We start from the raw sequence: 21,630 nt of genomic DNA on the forward strand, positions 1-21,630 counted from the left end.
CAAAGTTCTACTCAAGCAGAGCATATATTTTCGTTTAGTTTATTTTAATTTCTTCAGCTTTTTAGAGTACAGTTTTATATGATCCAGAATGTGTTGGTGTATTTGGTTTTTAACCAGCACATATAGGTCCCCATCACACACTTTCTGATTTCTTTCTTTCAAGGCTCTTGTGTTCAAAACTGTCACTTCCAACCAATCACCTGTATCTGAACCAAAGATGAAGACACTGAAGACACGCCTCTTCTGTGAGCTCTGAACTAAAGCATTAGCATCAGAGCACAGAGAACATAAACAGATCTGTAGAAAACATGGAAAAACACCTGTTTCTGATTTTATTTCTGACTACAGGTACAAAATGTTTCACTTTATTCATTCTAGTGATGTAGAAAAATAGTGTAAGAAATATTTTTTTATGCAACTTGACTTGAAAGATTTGATAATAATGACATGCGGTTCAAGGATCGATTTAGCAGCGATCTCAACACAATTTCAAAATCATTTCCACTGACAATCCAGGATGTGTGTGTGTCTGACTCTGCTGTGTACTACTGTGCTCTGAGGACCACTGTGACTCAAACACACTCAGCTCTTAGACAGAAACCTTCATCAGTGTTGATCCCCATTCTGACACATTCATTCATTTTTTATTTCATTAATTGACAGTCATGTATATATACAAAAGATTTATTTTATCATTGTTTTGATATTTACCATATACTGTATTACCAACAAAAAATAGAAAAACGTTCAATGACTGTCAGCAGATCAAAAGTGATGCCTGATGTGTATTGGCAGGAAAGGGGGCAGGTTTTGTTATCACAGTTAACACCCACATTATTAATATAAAGCATATCAGTTCTCTAGGGCATTCATTTACCTATGATTTATGTACACTATTAATTATGGTATAATTTATCATTCAAAACAGCATAGTGCAATTTTTAAAACATTTCAGGTCTGAAATATCAACATGGAGAGGTATTTATTGATCCTCATAATTATATCAGGTAAATCACACATTATTAGCAATTCTTAAACACATGTTAAGGAGTGCATCATATCTGTATGAGTACAGAGTACATTTTACATCAATTATATGCATGTGTGTTTTTTATGTCTCCTTTTTAGTTTCATTGAAAGGATTGTATTTGTGAAGTGTCTTATATTACTTCCAGGTGTGTTTTCTGACAGCATTGGACCAAAAGAAGAAGATACGAATATAACCAGGAGAGAAGGAGAGTCTGTGACACTGAGATGCTCATATGAAACAAGCAGCAATAATATTTTGCTTTACTGGTACAGACAGTATCTTAATAGTGAACCAAAATATTTACTATATAAAGGTGCTCGATCATACAGCAGACTTGACAATATACCAGATCCTCACTTTCAGTCGACTACATCCCAAACATCCACTGAACTCATTATTAACAGTGTGACTCTGTCAGATTCAGCTCTCTATTATTGTGCTCTAAGAGTTGACGCCCAGTGATACAAGGTGCCTGAGAGGCTTTACAAAAACTCACACAAACAATTCTTGCTTTAAAAGTCAGTAATCAAATGTGTATAATACCACATGTACCACTGAGACTGTAAATAACAGAATGTGGTGACACCTGCTGAACAATGCAAGAAGAGAGTAGAGAGGGGTGATATGATAATGAACTAAAACAAGTTGCTGTACATGTGTTTTACAGCTAAATAAATGTGACATTTTATATAAAAAAAGTGAAACCTTTACTTTTGTTTAAAGTTTAAATTATAATCAGGCAAAAAATCTTAATCTATAGATACACAAAACTAACACTCTGTTATCTGACTTCTCATGTGAACTGAAATATATCCAATAAGAAAGGGGAATCATAAACTAGTTGTTCCAAATGGATTTAATATGAACTGTAAGGGAGAACAATGATTGTTTAATACAAATCAGAAAACAATTTGCCTTGTAGATTATTCTAAGAGCCACAGTAACAATAAATTGCATAAAAAGTCAACTTATCATAACAATGTTGATAAGCATTGATTACATTTACAGTAATTCACATCAGTTAAATTGATATACACTGTTCCTCTGTATATTTACATTATGAAAGAAAAAGGGATAGAGGATTGGCTGTGATGTCACTGACCACACCCACACTATTCATGAACAGCAGAGCCCCTCCCACTGCAGAATAAATCCATGCATCATCTACATCATTGATTTCATTTATCAAAAGTTTATAGCTGTGCATATGTATGAATCTCAAAAATAATAAACAGCAAAACCTCCTAAAGCTGTGATCAAAACCCAATTAAAACATATTTAATCTAAGCTATTAACATGGAGGCATGTCTGATAGTGATTCTCACAATTTCAGGTGAATATATTTTATGCTTTAAAGATCAAATTATGTTTTATGATGTTTTGATTTATGGAAAAGGCTGATGTTTAGTGTGCAATTGCTACATTTTATTGCAGGTGTGTTTTCTGACAGCATTGGACCAAATGACAAGGACACTAATATGATTATTAGAGAAGGAGAGTCTGTGACACTGAGATGCTCATATGATGCTAGCAGCAGTTATGTCTATCTTTACTGGTACAGACAGTATCCTGATACAGAACCGACATATTTACTGAGGCAAGGTGCTCGATCAAATGAAGGAGAGCTGGATAAAACAGACCAGCGTTTTCAGCCAACTTCATCCCAATCATCCACTGAACTCACTATTAACAGTGTGACTCTGTCAGATTCAGCTCTCTATTATTGTGCTCTAAGAGTTGACGCCCAGTGATACAAAGTGCCTGAGAGGCTTTACAAAAACTCACATCTCAAATTCTTGCTTTAAAAGCCAGTTATCAAATATTTATCACACCACATTTATATTTCTAAACCACTGCGACTGTATGTGGTAACACCTGCTGAACAATACATGAAGAGAGCAGAGAAGAGAGGATTTGACATCACACTAGAAGAACTTGTTGTATGGGATGTTTCTTTTATGTTAAAAATAAGGTGAACGCAGTTTCTTTGTCATGTTTTAAAGTTATTCCTCAGCATAACTCCATACGGTGATGTAGATAATCAAAACTGAATTATATTCTCAGTCATCTCAAAATATTTTTAATTTTCAGTTTTTTTTTTTGTTTTTTTCCAGTGGTTTTCTTGAAGTGATAACATGCTTAAAATGATGAAAAGAAGCCTTAAATGTACATATTCACCTCTGACACATTGGTTTAATAATCGTGGTTTGATGTTGCACCATCATCGTTTGCCAATGTTTTTGACCCTGTGCCTGTTTATGGATTACACTAAATAAAATCTGCACTTGGATCTTCAACCTGTGCTTCAGAGCAGTTTTGTAACAGATGATCGTTTGAGTGGCACACACACATAATGAAATATAATGAAATTGTGCGCCTTAAATTCATTCAGTCCTTTTTGACAATCACTAAATAATCACTAAACTTCAGTCATGAAAACACTCTGCTTGTATGATACATTTATTTTTAGAAATTCTTAATTTTATATTTTAGAAAACTGAATAGGGTTAATAGTCTGGAAACAGAAATATATTTTCCGACTCATACTTTCTTTTTTCAATACTTACCCAAACCTGGAAATTACTCAAGTTTTCCAAACTGCATATAGGAACTCTGTTAATTTTAATTGTTTTAACTCACATATTACGTGATTACTTCCACTGTAATAAGGTCTCTGAGAACCTAAACACTTATTACACTTAATGAGAAGTTATTATTGCCTTAAAAACACAGATGGTGAGCAAGAAAGTTTTGATTACATTTAGTTATTAAATTCTGAATTAAAAAAGAAATAACTATATTCATGTAAGTTAAACAGACATTGTTCCTTGTTATATTTTACAATGTGAAACAAAAAGGATCTTGCATTGATTGTGATGTCACTGACCACACCCACACTATTCATAAACAGCAGAGCCCCTCCCACTGCAGTCGTTTATCTATTCAACGTTTTTTATCATTAATCACATTCAGTTTAGTGCACATGTATAAACCTTAAAGATACACAGCTAACCTTAAACCATTATCAAAACCTGTTTAAACTGAGGAATCAACATGGACAGATGTCTACTAGTGATTGCCATTACAGTTTCAGGTGGATATAATTTACACTTTTAAAATCTCATGCTGTTTTTGGCAAGAGAAACTGGCTGATGGTTTATTGTGATTTCTCAAATTTTATTGCAGGTGCATTTGCTGATAGCATTGGTCCAGTTGACAAGGATACTAATATGATCAGAAGAGAAGGAGAGTCTGTGACACTGAGATGTTCATATGATGCTAGCAGCAATTATGTTAGACTTTACTGGTACAGACAGTATCCAAACAGAGAACCAGAATATTTACTGTATAAAGGTGCTCGATCATACAGCACACATTATGATATACCAGACAATCGGTTTCAGTCAACAACATCCCAGTCATCCACTGAACTCATTATTAAAGCAGCAGCTCTGTCAGATTCAGCTCTCTATTATTGTGCTCTTAGAGTAGGAGCCCAGTGATACAAAATGCCTGAGAAGCTTTACAAAAACTCACACACACTATTACTGCTTTGAACAACAGCAATCACATGAGTATCAAACCACAGACATCTCTTTTGTAAACCACAGAGACTATAAATGAGAGGATATGGTAACACCTGTTGAATATCAAAAAGTGGTTCAGTACCTACAGTAAACGTTTACCTACAGTATATATAACACTGTTTATGCTTTATGCTGCAATAATGGTTATACATTTTAATTGTAAATTAAGGAAGAATAAATAACTGATTATGAAAAAACAAGAACAGACATTTAAAAAAAATAATGAAACAAATTATATTATGCTTCCAAATAACATTCAGGAATAACTTCTGTTTCTGCCTATCATTGACCTGGAATCCATTAACAGTTTTCAGTTTATTATTTATTTATACAAAACAATGAAAAGTGTAATGTTCATATTATCTGACTGTATTAGATTCAGACCCATGTGCTGGAAATATTCCCCTGGAAACCAATAATTTTCAAAAGGAAAGCAGCTATCGGTATTAATATGCGATGTGTGGAATAACAGACTTCTCTCTCAGACCGACTGAATCAAACTGCTTAGATATCACTCTATCAAACAATGCAACTATGGCTGGAAGCATTAATATTTGCATTATTTATTCAGGGTATGTATACTTCATGTAAAGTTATTTTCTTATTGAATAATACCATTTTTATCATTAATATAATATATTTTCAGAATGCAGACCAGATAGAGTTGATCAGCCAGATAAACATGTAACTAAACCTGAAGGAGGATCAGTCACATTACAGTGCAAATATACTGCATCTACAACAAAAACACCAGACCTCTTCTGGTACATCCAGAGAGAAAATGACATTCCTAAATACATGCTGAGGAAAAACAAATATGGAGGAGATCAGGACACTGAGTTCCAGGAGAGATTTCACTCTGAAGTGTCATCAGACTCAGTTCCTCTGATGATCCAGGACCTGCGTGTGTCTGACTCTGCTGTGTACTACTGTGCTCTGAGGACCACTGTGACAAAACCGAAGTCAAACCACATACAAAACACACAAGCATAAACATATATGTGACTGTGATTAAAGCATTTTTGATATTTAAAAACTGTAATAAAATCATCATGAACTACATTATGATCATGCAATCATTATTACATTGATTACATGATTTATTTTAATTGAATGATTTCAATATCATTTTAATCATCCAATAGTGTTTTCTTGATTAAAAGGCTGTGCACAGATCTTGTGACATAATTGTACAGCATATTATTTATTATTCTTAACACCGATGGACAGATAAATTGTTTAAATTATGGTATGCTGTTGTGAGAAGAGTCCAAAATAATGTTTAAAAGGTGACTGTAATGGAAGAAAATCATCACTAAATACTCAAAATCCTTTAAATGAAAGCTGTCACACCCCCTCAAATGCAATAAATCATTACAATAACTTTCTAACCATTCATATACTCAAATAAGGAACACAGATCAATTCAGCCTTACTTGTTTTTGGCACAATCATATAGTCATAATAGCAGTTCATGTGATTGGATCTTTGTCTTCTTGAAATTCATTGTCAGATGTTCTCAGAGAGGAGGGACTCAGAGTTCACAGATCTGACATGATCTAATCGTGTCTGAAAGAGACTGTGGATGAAACCATTCAGTCTGACTCTTCTCCGAGTGAACACTTGTACAATGAATCTTCATTCAATTATTCTACTCTGTGCTTCAGCTGGTATGTTATTCTGTTAATTATTATAATATTTCTGTTAAAATTTAGTTTTTATTAAAAACATCTCACTAAAAATGTACAAATGTATCTTTTCTGTTTCAGCTGCTGTATTTGGAAATGTCATCAAACCAAACAAAACAGATGTTTTTGCTGAGGAGGGTTCAAGTGTTACATTATCCTGTAGTTTTTCTGCCTCTGGAGCTCAAGATTATCTCCACTGGTACCGTCAGTATGGAAGATCAAAACCTGAATTTCTTGTACTCATCTTCAGTAAAAGAAGCTCAGCCATCTAATGTAGATCAAAGATTTTCTGCTAACATTACAAGAAGGGAACATGTGGATCTGGAGATCTCCTCTGCTGCAGTATCAGACTCTGCTCTGTATTACTGTGCTCTGAGGCCCACAGTGTCACAAGCTGGGCTATAACTTGGGTCTCTGGTGTGGTGGTTGAGATACCTGCCACTAGGCCACAGAGGCTGTAATGCTGGACCCAAACGAAACACTCAAGGCAGTACTCCAGGCAATGTAGATTTATTAAAAAAAAAAAAAAAAAAAAAAAAAAAAAAAAGGTCCAACAAAAGTTCCTCTCAAACAGAGGTATTAATAACATAAGAGATAATGGAAAAACCACATGGGAAAAATAAAAACTCCACGAGGAGAGAAAGCAAAACTAGAGAACATTAACAACCAAATAACTCAGAACACCTTACTTGAGGTCGCTTGGAAGGACTTGAAGAAACAAAGTAGGAAGCATGCAGCCAAGACTCAAAAACCAAGTGAGGAACAAGGGGAAAAAACACAACTAAAATACCCTAGGAGAAACAAGGCACAGGTGACCTGGATAATCCTAACAAGGACACACAAGGAAGAACTAAGGCAGCGGGGAACACAGGGGACCTCTAGAGGCACGGAGACAAACTACAGGAGGTAGGATGCTGACACAGTCACAGGAAACACATCAGATCTATACAAAAACCTGTTACAATGAGAGACAAGAAAGATCAGCTTATTGTAAAAGTGATCAAATATAAACAAAATATATTCTAAAGTGAGTGAATGTTTGGCAATATAAAGATGAATCACATTAAAACCAATATTGTCTTACTGTCCTAGCTGACAAATCAATTTAATTAAACATACTGTCAAATGTAACAAAAGTTAAAATATCTCACATGATTCTCATGTAATATAAAGCACACACATTCAAATGGAGCTCTTGCTTGTTCTAAATTATGGTTATATATACAAAAATAGCTAAATATCTGTGTAACTATAAAGTAAATATTCTTCATATTTCCATCTGTTAATATTTTCATGTTCATGAGAAATGAGAGGAAATTAGACAGACCGAAAAATGACATCTACTATTTAAGCCATGCCTTTATAAAGCAGGAAGTTCCTGTGTGTGTTTGTGACTGATCTGCAGTGACTTACAGCTCAAGCACTGAGAGCCTCAACAGAGAACTGATCTGATCTGATTCAACATGGACACATGCTTCATACTTATTCTCATTGTGGGAACAGGTATTTATTAATTAATACAATTCTGTACATAAACAATTACAATTTTAAAGCATCAAACAGCATTTTTTTGTAAAAAGTAAATTGTGCTTGAAATATCATTTTGTCTAACTTGCTTTCACAAATCAAAAATCATTTTTATTGTTTACAGGTTTGGTGACTGGAGACAACATTGAGCCAGATAAAGAGACAGAAAAATACACTAAAGAAACAGAAACTGTCAAGCTGAGCTGCTCATATAGTACAAATAATCAATATGTTCTGCTTTACTGGTACAGACAATATCCAAACAAAGAACCACAATATTTATTACGCAAAGGAGCCCGATCACAGGGTGGTGAACACACCTCTGATAGTCGGTTTCAGTCGACTACATCACGATCATCCACTGAACTCACTATTACTGATGTACGTCTGTCAGATTCAGCTCTCTATTATTGTGCTCTAAGAGTTGGAGCCCAGTGATACAAAACATGAAACACGTCGTACACAAACCTGAAGCTCTTTTCACTTTGAACCGATCTAGTGAAAACCACAATCAAAACCACAATCTATCCAGCTCCAAATGTAATAAAATATGTGGTAACACCTGTGTGAGGCTGAATTAGATGATTGTTATAAGGCATAAATTAGAAATTTCAGAAAAGAAGCATTAACAACATGACCACATATCATATTCCACATGTTCAAACCACATGACCACTTTTTTATGGCCATTTAATCTGCATTCTCTCTCAGAAACTTTCTCTCTTTCTTAGATGTAATACAGTTTTTATAATTCCTTTAAAATTAATATATTAACTTTGGTAACACTTTATTTTAGTGTCCTTGTTACACATGTTACTCTAGTAATAACTGTAAATTAGGAATAATTTCATTTACACACAACTAGCCTAAACCAAACCCTAATCTTACCCTATATTAAGTACATTTAGTTAAATAAATATTACTCTGTACTTAAATGTATAATTACACAGTAACAAAGATACCTAAAAAAAAAAAGAAAAAAAAAAAAGTGTAACATTAATTGTATGGATTGTCATATATTAAGATGTTCTAATTCAAATTCCAATTCAGTTTCCAGTGGGATGTGAACAATTCAATTCAAATTCATGAAAGATGTTACAACACAGAAGGGACTGAGGCAGATATAACTAGCAAGGATGTTTATTGATACCAGCAATCGTGAAACAGCAGTGCAGGTGAATATAACGTGAAGTAATTGAAGATGGAGAGAGTGCAGATAAGTAATACTGTCCTTGTTGATTGTAGAAGCGGGGAAACTTGAATGACGTTGGAGAAACTTGACGTTGGAGAAGGAGAACACTCGCACACAGATGGGATTCACACGAGGAAAACAGGAGACGCCGGAGACAGGTAAGTAGGTTTGTAGGAGTCCTTGAGGTAAGCATACAGGTAAGTCTTGATGCAAATGAGACCGGACGAAGACTGTGTGTGAGTGTGGGTGTTATATACTGTGGGTGATTGCGGTGCTGATGAGGTGCAGGTGCAGGTGATCAGTACTCTGGGGAATCGGTGCGCTGTGATTGGTGAGTGGTGGAGCCTGGCGTGTCTGTGACAAAAGGGAGCCAGTTTTTTAAATTCAGAATTTTTCCTAATGCTGCTTGATATAATTTGACTTAATACACACCAAATTTTTATATATCTAATATCATGTTGGGAATGGAAAATTAAATAAACAAAGTGAAATTTGAAATTTGAAAGTTGAAATTTCTTTTCAAATATAGCATTTCTTGTAAATGCAGTGGAAACTGAAAGGCAAATTTTAGAATTTTAATTTGCAGGACATTAATATATTTCCTATATAAAATCTTTCAAAATCACACACAAAACACAGCACAGAGAAAACAAGAGAAAACAGTGAGTGTGATTGACTCTTTCTTCAGTTCCCCAAGTGTGAAATATAGACATGATGTTCTCAGAGAGGAGGGACTCAGAGTTCACAGATCTGACATGATCTAATCGTGGATGAAAGAGACTGTGGATGAAACCATTCAGTCTGACTCTTCTCAGAGTGAACACTTGTACAATGAATCTTCATTCACTTATTCTGTTCTGTGTCTCAGCAGGTGTGTATTTCTCTGATTGATTGATTAATTGATTGATTGATTGATTCATTCATTGCCTGATTACAAAGAAATCTTTCTATAAATCAACCCATTCCTCTTCTGTTTCAGCTGCTGTCTTTGGAAATACCATCAAACCAGACACAACAGATGTTGGTGCTGATGAGGGACAAAATGTTAAGTTGTCCTGTAGTTATTCCTCCACTGGAGGTTCAGATGATCTCTTCTGGTACCGTCAGTATGGAAGATCAAAACCTGAATTTCTTGTCCTCACCTTCAGTACTGAAAAAAAGCCTAAAGTATCTGAAGTAGATTCAAGATTCTCTGTTAAAGTAACAAAAAAGGAACAAATCCACGTGGATCTGGAGATCTCGTCTGCTGCAGTATCAGACTCTGCTCTGTATTACTGTGCTCTGAGGCCCACAGTCACAGAAAACACAAGAACACTGTACAAAAAACCCATTACAGTGAGAGACGAGACAGAGAGACAGAGAGAAAAAAATGTGAGAAAGAACCTAGTGTACAAATAATTACACAATCAAATACAAAAATGATACAACGTAAAACAAAGCAACATTCTAAAAGTGAGTCATATTTTTTTAATTTGTTACACAATGAGATGGCGCTGTTTCAGTTGTGCAATACTTGCAGTTAACCATAAGAGGGCAGTAGTTACTCAATATTACCTTTGACAATACAGCAGCTGTTCATATCAATTGTTTACATTTTATATCAGATTTTACATTAAATATTCTTAAACTGCTCTGGAATACTTATTAGCCTCTTATAATCTGTTAATCTGGCTGAGGAATTTACTTTTAATGGTTGCAGTTCTTGGTATTCAACTTAACTGTTAAATGTACTGTTGTGTATGCTTAATAAAATGAACATGAAGTATACTTATTTTTTGTAAGGGTATGTGGATATGAAATGGATTTTATATACTGGTGCACTAATATGCATTAATTCATGCTTAACTAATGCACAGATAATCATGAGTTAATGTATCACTCATTAATTAATGATAACTGCATCAGCAACTAATAAAGAGTCTATATGATTAATAGATTAAGTAATATATGAATTGTTATTAATTAAATGTGTCATAATGTATTAATTCCTTAATAACATAGTTTATTAACTAATAGTGTAAGTTAATGTGTTAATTACCACAATGGTTTGAAGCCATGTACTTCAACTTCCAGTTGTCTGCTTTAATTAATCATTAACTAATGATTTGAAAATGTATCATTATGTTATGACTTTACTTATTGAGGCACATGACTATTAACTAATTGTTAAGTAATATGTCATTATGGTTTTGACATCAACACTAAGCCATGGATTTCATTTTCCAGCCATTTACAACCATGATTCCACTGTACCAGATGAACTGCTGCATCCAGAACCCTGTTGTTCATGGCACAGGATTGTGTCAGGTTAAGCTTGAGGTCTAGGATTCAAAGGCAGAACACTGAGAACATGCAGCCATGGCACTGCTATTTCATAACACTGTGTCAAGACCAGACAAAGAGAATAGAACCCATTATTATTAGTGATAGTGATTCTACACTGGATGCGGCACAACGCAACACAACACATCAAAACATCACTTCTGTTATGAAGGACAAATGGACTTGCAATGATCTGTCATGTCCAGTGTAGACAGCTATTGCGGCATGACTCGATAATGGTCACATCCAGTTCAAACACAGTACAACATCAATCTGCAGTTCAGATTCTGGTGTGCTGATATTTGTGTGCAGCCCAACTTACCCATCCTTCAAACACATTCTCTGTCATTACACTCACTGCATGTGCAACTGTCAAAACCCATTAATGACATATTACTTAACAGTTAGTTAATAGTCATGTGCCTCAACAAGTAAAGTCATAATAATACATTTACAAATCATTAGTTAATGATTAATTAATAATAACTAAGAATTAATTAATGAACACATTCATTTACACTTTTAATTAATAAAATATGTTATTAAGGAATTAATACAGTATGACACATTTAATTAATAACAATTCATATATTACTTAATCTATTAATCATATAGAAACTTCATTAGTTGCTGATGCAGTAATCATTAATTAATGGTTTAGTTCTTCATGAGTCATACATTAACTCATGATTATCTGTGCATTAGTTAAGCATGAATTAATGCATATTAGTGTATTGTAAAGTGTTATCGATTTTACAGTTCAAGTTAGCAAATTTAGTTTATGATCTGACCTGTAGCTATGTTATCTTAAAGTCCACAACAACAAGAACAATTGGCCGAGCAACAAGACAAAAATCATCTGAGGTCATTTGCAAGATGATTTACAATACGAGGTGGAAACAGGGCCTGAGATGCAAGTTGTGTTTGTTTGGAACAAGAGAGCAAGAGTTGTGATAAAAGAGAGACATGAAAGTAGATCCAGTTTCAGTTACTCAGATAAGCGGACTGATATACAATGTTGCTATGAATGATGGCAAATATAAGGAAATATCAGACTGCTGCTGAATGCCACGAATGACCAATCAGAATCAAGCGTTCTAAAGTGTAATAAGATACTGTGTTTTTCAGTGAATAAAAAGTGATATAAGCTAATCAAATACATGTATACATACATCTTAAGATTCATTATTATACATATAAGTAAAATAAAGTGATACAGCACTATATATTACATAAACTACAGTCTTCATTGGCACTTACTGTAGCACAGGCTCCTCCCAGCAGTCAGACCAAATGACTTGAATTTACTGCTGCTTTAACAGATACAGAAAGAGGAAGAAGATCACAACATCTCTGAATATATCCTTGGTGATTTCAGTTGTATATAATGACACTCTGGAAAAGTGTCATTGTGATCATATTTTTATATATCTGGGGTGAGTAGTGCTATTAAATAATGATTCTTTTCAAATAGCTTATTTAAAATGAATTTTCCTTACGTGTCTATGTGTATATTCCTTGCGGCTAATGGACAAAATTTTTATTCATATTTCAATTCCTTTTTAGAATGTAAATCTCAAGACAAAGTTGATCAGCATACAAAGATTCAGTCTGCTTTTGAAGGTGATGATGTAACAATCAACTGTACATATCAGACTTCTTACACAAACCCGACTCTCTTCTGGTACCAGCAGAAAGTAAATGGGATCCCCAAGTACATGCTGAAAAAATTCTCTAACACTGGAGAAAATGAGGATGAATTCAAGGAGAGATTTCAAGCAAATCTCAGCAAAACTTCAGTTCCTCTGACAATCAAGAACCTGTGTGTGTCTGACTCTGCTGTGTACTACTGTGCTCTGAACCCCACTGTGACTCAAACACACTCAACACTCACACAAAAACTCTGACAGTGCAACAGCATCAATTACACCATTATACAATTTCAATTTGTATTAGAATAATTATTCTTATTCTATGATTTCATTTTTAAAAACCTTTTTATCCATGTATATATATATATATATATATATATGGATAAAATATATATGGATATATTCATTTAAATGTTAACACTCAGTTTACATTATCTGATTTACATCAGTTATATTTACATTTGTATCAGTTTTGCCTTACAGTTGGTTTCAACTGATTTCATATTGCTCATACCGTTACAATAATATATATCACCATAAATCTGGTTATTGCCATTAAAATCTAGATTTTGTGAAGATGTATTATGTGCAGAAAGCTATGAAAGACCAGAAGAGGGCGATATACACTCAACATTGACATTTAATGATGTTCATTCTTCTTTAAGGAGTTAAATTATAATTAAGAAAATAATCTTAATGATTAGATGAGCTCTGATAGTCTTACAGCACAGCATTATAGTATGGTTATGGTATATTATGGTTTCATATGTTTTCAGTGTTCATGAACTTATGTAATTTTAATGTTGTTCTCATCCTCTTACACTGACAGATAGGAGGAGCCTGTGGAGATCTGATATAGAGCAAACTAAACTCTTTTTCTTCCTACAGTGCAAACATGACGATCCTTTGTGTTCTGCTTCTGCTATTGTTGATGAAAAGTAAGAGAAATGTACTGATTCTAGACCTTTAATCACATGCTTTCTTGTTTTGTACAATGTTTGGAGTTTCATCTCTTTTTTTATATTGCTTGAAACTGATTTAACTGACTAATGCATCAGCACGATTCTTTCTTTGGGTAAGTTTGATCAAAAGTTTAATGGTTGTCCTGCAGGGGAGACATTTGGACAGTCAATAACACCGCTGGAAAACAAGGTGCTTAAATCTGCAGGAGACGAAGTCACTCTGTCCTGTAAATATGATGGAGCTGTAAGTAACCTGCACTGGTATCGTCAGTATCCGGGATCCAAACCAGAGTTCCTCGCATTCATTTATCCACATGGAGCCACAAGTAACCCTCTTCCTCCTCGTCTTTTACCTAAAGTGGATAAAAACAACAATCTTGTGAGCCTGGAGATCTCCTCTGCTGAAGTATCAGACTCTGCTCTGTATTACTGCGCACTGACGCCCACAGTGACAGGAAACTCATCCTCACTGTACAAAAACATCCTCAACAATAAATCTCCTCATAAACTAAAGATTCAGAAAAGGGCCAGTGCATCACAAAACACTTAAAATATCATACAGCAGTTCAGACAGTGGTGGTATAAAGAAAGAAAAGTAGCAGTAATGCATCTAAACATCTCATGGACAAAAGAAGTAATAAAGAAATGCATCAATAAATGCATGAATTGATAAACAGATATGAGAAAGCAAGTGAAAGTGATGTTAAAAATAATAATAAAATAAGCTAATTTGGTAACAGACCTCACAGACAGTCATGTATATGTTATTATTTAATGACGCTAATGATTTTGATATATTCCCTCCAGTAAACAGTAAAAAACACACCAGTAATGATGCAGATGTTCAAATGGACCTGGGATCCACTGCAACCTGCTTAACAAATACAGAAACCACAAAGGTAAAGGGAAGAGCAATTATTCTGAAATATTTTAAAAATGTATATGATTACAGCACACAGATGTAAATCATAAAGGTCTTTTCTAACTATAAACCTGATGATGGTGATGATCTCAACAGAAGAAGCTCCTCCTATAAAGTTTTGTAGGTCGACTACATCACAGAGACGCAAAAACAAGAAGAGACTCAAAACTCCTCAGTTTATTTTTTATGACTTTAGTGATTTCATTTGGAAAGCACAACAGACATAATGACATACTGGAAAAGGGTGGTTCTCATTCTCTTCACATATTTGTGGGGTAAGTGACATCATGAAATATGTGTGGGTTTAGATTAATTTTTATAGGCTATTCCCTGTGTGTGTGTGTGTGTGTGTGTGTGTGTGTGTGTGTGTGTGTGTGTGTGTGTGTGTTTTACATTTCATTAGAAAATATACTGTTTTTATAATTCTATTTTAGGCTGTGATTCTCTGGAGAGTGTTGAACAGAAAACAAGAGTTCAGATTGCTTTTGAAGGTGAATCAGTAACAATCAACTGTACATATTCAACCACTGATTCATTTCCCGGATCTGGTGAGATTGATGAACAGTTTAAAGTGAGATTTGATGCTAATCTCAACACCTCTTCAAGATCAGTTCCTCTGATGATCCAGGATGTGTGTGTGTCTGACTCTGCTGTGTACTACTGTGCTCTGAGGCCCACTGTGACTCAAACACACTCAACACTCACACAAAAACACTGCAAATACATGAGCCCTAAATTAAATAATTACTGACTTGTCTTTGGATTACATGAAAGTCTATCATTTCACACTATTCCACTTCATATTATAATCAATTACCCAATTTTTAAATTTGACATTAACTTTAGCCTATAATAAATTATATTTAGACAGGCATTTCATGTCAAAACAATCCTCAGTGATCAATATGCTGGTAAAACACATACATTGAATGTGAAAGGAGATGCTATTTTGTCATTTTTGTTTTCAACAAGGGGGACGCAATCCCCCTGCATTCACCCTCAAATCGAGCCCTGATTACAGTAGATCAAATCTCTCTGTTCAAAGACAGTCATGGTATCTGCATACTAACATGTTTGATTATAATGCAATAATAATAATAATAATAAACAATAAAAAACTGAACTCATTATTAAAGATGTCACTCTCACATCCAGCACTTTACTATTGTGCTATACAGGTGCTGGTCATATAATTAGAATATCATCAAAAAGTTGATTTATTTCACTAATTCCATTCAAAAAGTGAAACTTGTATATTATATTCATTCATTACACAGAGACATATATATTTTAAATGTTTATTTCTTTTAATTTTGATGATTATAACTGACAACTAAGGAAAATCCCAAATTCAGTATGTCAGAAAATTAGAATATTACTTAAGACCAATACAAAGAAAGGATTTTTAGAAATCTTGGCCAACTGAAAAGTATGAACATGAAAAGTATGAGCATGTACAGCACTCAATACTTAGTTGGGGCTCCTTTTGCATGAATTACTGCAGCAATGCGGCGTGGCATGGAGTCGATCAGTCTGTGGCACTGCTCAGGTGTTATAAGAGCCCAGGTTGCTCTGATAGTGGCCTTCAGCTCTTCTGCATTGTTGGGTCTGGCTTATCGCATCTTCCTCTTTACAATACCCCATAGATTTTCTATGGGGTTAAGGTCAGGCGAGTTTGCTGGCCAACTAAGAACAGGGATACCATGGTCCTTAAACCAGGTACTGGTAGCTTTGGCACTGTGTGCAGGTGCCAAGTCCTGTTGGAAAGTCAAATCTGCATCTCCATAAAGTTGGTCAGCAGCAGGAAGCATGAAGTGCTCTAAAACTTCCTGGTATACGGCTACGTTGATCTTGGACCTCAGAAAACACAGTGGACCAACACCAGCAGATGACATGGCACCCCAAACCATCACTGACTGTGGAAACTTTACACTGGACCTCAAGCAACGTGGATTGTGTGCCTCTCCTCTCTTCCTCCAGACTCTGGGACCCTGATTTCCAAAGGAAATGCAAAATTTACTTTCATCAGAGAACATAACTTTGGACCACTCAGCAGCAGTCCAGTCCTTTTTGTCTTTAGCCCAGGCGAGACGCTTCTGACGCTGTCTGTTGTTCAAGAGTGGCTTGACACAAGGAATGCGACAGCTGAAACCCATGTCTTGCATACGTCTGTGCATAGTGGTTCTTGAAGCACTGACTCCAGCTGCAGTCCACTCTTTGTGAATCTCCCCCACATTTTTGAATGGGTTTTGTTTCACAATCCTCTCCAGGGTGCGGTTATCCCTATTGCTTGTACGCTTTTTTCGACCACATCTTTTCCTTCCCTTCGCCTCTCTATTAATGTGCTTGGACACAGAGCTCTGTGAACAGCCAGCCTATTTTGCAATGACCTTTTGTGTCTTGCCCTCCTTGTGCAAGGTGTCAGTGGTCGTCTTTTGGACAACTGTCAAGTCAGCAGTCTTCCCCATGATTGTGTAGCCTACAGAACTAGACTTTGCAGGTGTTTTGAGTTAATTAGCTGATTAGAGTGTGGCACCAGGTGTCTTCAATATTGAACCTTTTCACAATATTCTAATTTTCTGAGATACTGAATTTGGGATTTTCCTTAGTTGTCAGTTATAATCATCAAAATTAAAAGAAATAAACATTTGAAACATATCAGTCTGTGTGTAATGAATGAATATAATATACAAGTTTCACTTTTTGAATGGAATTAGTGAAATAAATCAACTTTTTGATGATATTCTAATTATATGACCAGCACCTGTATATTCTCAAATATTCAAATAATAATCATAGATCAATTAGAAAAAAACATTAGTGATTGTAACTGGATCTTTCTTTCTTTCTTTCTTTCTTTCTTTCTTTCTTTCTTTCTTTCTTTCTTTCCTTTAAGGAGAAAAACAGCAGCTGCACGGATGATATAATGTAAATAGTACAAACATGACATAATAGAATATAAAATATTAACAACATTTCAGGCAATACACATATGTCATGTTGTCTATATCTCAGAAGGACAGAAAAGACGGTAGAATTTTCTGGCAATTTTGATAAAGAAAGTTTTTTTTACTAAAATTGTTGTTAAAGGCCTAGACAGATAGACAGACATCATGTGACAGTGAGCAGGAAGTTCATGGGTGTCTTTACGTCCTTTGGTGTCTCACACACAGTGCAGAACATCGAAAGACTCAACAAAGAACTGCTGATCTGATTCAACATGGACAGATGCTTTCTGATGATTGTAATTATGGGAACAGGTACATTCATTATTCAGTAAATGATGAAACAGTAGAGATTGGAAAACCTAAAAAAAAAACAATGATTTAACAATCTTATTTGACAAATTCTTACTGTTTGCATTTTCAGTGTTTGCAATGTTTTTGGTCAGCCTTGCTTTATTGTTCACAGGTTTGGTGTCTGGGGACAATATTTGGCCAGATAAAGAGAAAAATGTTATCACAGAAGAAAGAGGAACTGTCAAGCTGAGCTGCTCATATAGTACAACCAGTGATGAAGTTCGGCTTTACTGGTACAGACAATATCCACATGCAGAACCCTTGTTTTTAACATATAGAGGAGCACGATCACTGAGTGCTGCAGACAGCTCTGATCGTCGGTTTCAGTCGACTACATCACAAACATCCACTGAACTCACTATTACTGATGTACGTCTGTCAGATTCAGCTCTCTATTATTGTGCTCTAAGAGTTGGAGCCCAGTGATACAAAACATGAAACATGTCGTACAAAAACCTGAAGCTCTTTTCACTTTGAACCGATCTAGTGAAAACCACAATCAAAACCACAATCTATCCAGCTCTAAATGTAATAAAATATGTGGTAACACCTGTGTGAAGTAGAGTTAAGGCATAAAAGAAAACCATAAACATTAAAACATTAAAGGCATAAAGACTTTAAAAGCATAAAAAACATTAAAAGCATAAAAATATTGTTTCATTCCATGAATGCAGCATCAAATTAACTTACATTTAGTCAGCAAATTCCTCTACTTTAAATTAAAGGTAGGCCTGATCCTTTTAACCTTTAGAATTAAACTTTTGAGATCGTACAGTAAATGTTGAAAATTGTGTATGTTACAAATAAATTAAAAGATATTAAAAGTCCAACAGTAAAAACTGCAACCAGTTCTGCTTTAAGGGGTTTCTGTTTTTATTTTAATGTAATTGCAGAAACTGGCCACACTGTGGCAGGATTGTAGCCTACTATGCATTCAAGCTCCTCCTATATGTGTTTAACCTGTGCAAACATATAGTCACAGTGAAATCTAAACTCAGGCTGGCTCATGTTCATCATCATCATAACTCACTAATATCACGTTTGCAGTTTTATATGTTTGTATGTAAACTATGTTAATGTGGCTGAAGAGTTTATATTCCCTGCAGTTCTAGGTAAAGTAACTTTACTTTTAAATTGAATTATTCCTTATTATCTTCACATCAGAATACTCTTGAAAACTGATGTGTTTCTTTCCTTTTATATTTCCTGACAGAGTGCAGTACACAAGATTCTGTTGATCAGCCAACAAGAGTTCAAACAGCGTCTGAACATGACGTGGTCACACTTCACTGCACTTACAGTACCAGTGACCAATACCCTTATCTTTACTGGTACCAACAGAAAACCAATGGATTCCCAGTTTACATGCTCTCAACTGGATCAAGCAGCAGTGAAAAAGAATTTGAGGAAAGATTTCATGCAGATCTCAACAAATCCTCAAGCTCAGTTTCTCTGTCAATCCAGGATGTGTGTGTGTCTGACTCTGCTGTTTACTACTGTGCTCTGAAGCCCACTGAGACTGAAACACTTCAACATCCTGACAAGAACCAAGAGCTCGGACTCGTGCAGTTTTTAACATGATGTTTCCCTCAATATGCATATTCTATGTTATTTTTTTAAATTTTTTTTTATAAATAAACAAATAATTAACAAAAACTGCTTTACTCTTCTTTGAATGCATCGGTGTGACATCAGTAAAGATATAATGGTATACCACTTTAAAGTGCTGCTCACTGCTAATGCAAACATTTACTATGAACATTTTTGTTATAATGTATTATGAATTGTTGTTATGACATTCATAGATCATATTTCCACAAAGATCTGGCTCATGTATTCCAGAATAAACAACCATTCACATCAGAAAAACATGTTTTTCAGGGTGAAAATGTGACTCTCTTCTGTAACTACAGTACAACTGGTGGTGTCAGTGTTAACTCTCTCCAGTGGTATCGGCAGTATCCTGGAGCAAAACCAGAGTTCCTACTTCTTGTCACTGAATATTCAAACAAATCTGAGCCTGATCTTCATCTGTTTTCAAAAGCTACAAAAGAGATCAAACGTGTGTATCTGGAGATCTCCTCTGCTGCAGTATCAGACTCTGCTCTGTATTACTGTGCTCTGAGGCCCACAGTCACAGGAAACACAAGAACACTGTACAAAAACCTGACACACAATATTGCATCTATACAGTACATTACACGTATTCGGCTCCTCTGTCTGTTAGTCAATTTCACTCTAAGATTAATTTCACTACAAAATTAAAACAAAAGATGGTACTCAGTCTTTGGGACATTTTATGAGGAAACCATGTTCAAAAAGATGACAGTGATGAAATGATTTTTAGATGCACTCCTTTTCCCAGATGGTGAGGAAGGAGGAGCTTAATGTATATCTGAGGGTATTTTGCTGAACCTGACAGAGACTTTCATAAGATCATTCAAGCTGAGGCTGTAAGCACACATACAATGATAGTCCATTCAGTTATTCTGATCTCTGCTTTAGCATGTAAGTACCATCAATTCAATGCTGTCCTTTATTATTACAATACAGATGCCATGTAATTTTTTTTTATAATTAAATATATGGTCTTGTTTGTGGGCTTAATATATAAAAGTGCACTATAAGTGACTGAAAAACTGAAATGCTCACATTTTATCAGCATAGTCTCGTAATATTTGCGCCTTTTGAGAGTGAAAACTAACATTTCACTTTTCTTTGCAGGTGCCAGTAATGGAGATACGATTACACCAGACAAAACACAGGAGTTTGCTGCCGAAGGTTCAAATGTTACGTTATCCTGCAGTTATTCTTCTGCATGGTCTTTACTTTGGTACCGTCAGTATCCTGGATCAGCTCCTGAATTCCTTGTGCTCATCTCAGACAGTGAAAAACAAGTTCAGACATCTGCTGTAGATCAACGATTCTCTAGTAAGATCAGAAAAGAAAAACAAAACTCTGTGGATCTGGAGATCTCCTCTGCTGCAGTATCAGACTCTGCTCTGTATTACTGTGCTCTGGAGCCCACAGTCACAGGAAACACAAGAACACTGTACAAAAACCTGCTTGTGCTAAAAATGACACTATGGTGTTCCACAGTTCAGGAGAAATGGGACCCTTAAATCTTGAATTATAGACAGACCCCTCTACCTACAGTAGAAGCATCTTGCCATTCAAAGGAGCCATATGAAACACAAATGCATGATTAGTGTAGTGTTAGTTTACTCATACACATGTACAAATGCGATCAATACACAATCAAGGCACACCTTCAGATAAACTTTACTTTAACACTGCAGGAAAAACAACAACAACAAAACAGGTGCATGAAGCCCATGGGTATATGCAGTGAGTAAATGGCTTCACGACATACACACAGAATTATGGGTAGAGGGGATCAAGCATGTGTTCAAAAACATTTTAGGCTAATCCTAATTTTACGAGAAATT

General features: G+C 35.1%; 2 gene segments (V, D, J or C); both read left to right on the plus strand.

Moving 5' to 3' along the window:
* The window catches only part of LOC127501352 (T cell receptor delta variable 3-like), a 71,931-nt gene that overhangs the window by 25,113 nt on the left and 25,188 nt on the right, over positions 1 to 21,630 (plus strand).
* Positions 13,804 to 14,716, plus strand: LOC127501208 (T cell receptor alpha variable 18-like). The segment is given in 2 exon segments: positions 13,804 to 13,936; positions 14,110 to 14,716. Coding segments are annotated over 2 exon segments (444 nt in total).

The sequence above is a fragment of the Ctenopharyngodon idella genome, chromosome 2 (genome assembly GCF_019924925.1).
Source record: "Ctenopharyngodon idella isolate HZGC_01 chromosome 2, HZGC01, whole genome shotgun sequence".
Classification (NCBI taxonomy): domain Eukaryota; kingdom Metazoa; phylum Chordata; class Actinopteri; order Cypriniformes; family Xenocyprididae; genus Ctenopharyngodon; species Ctenopharyngodon idella.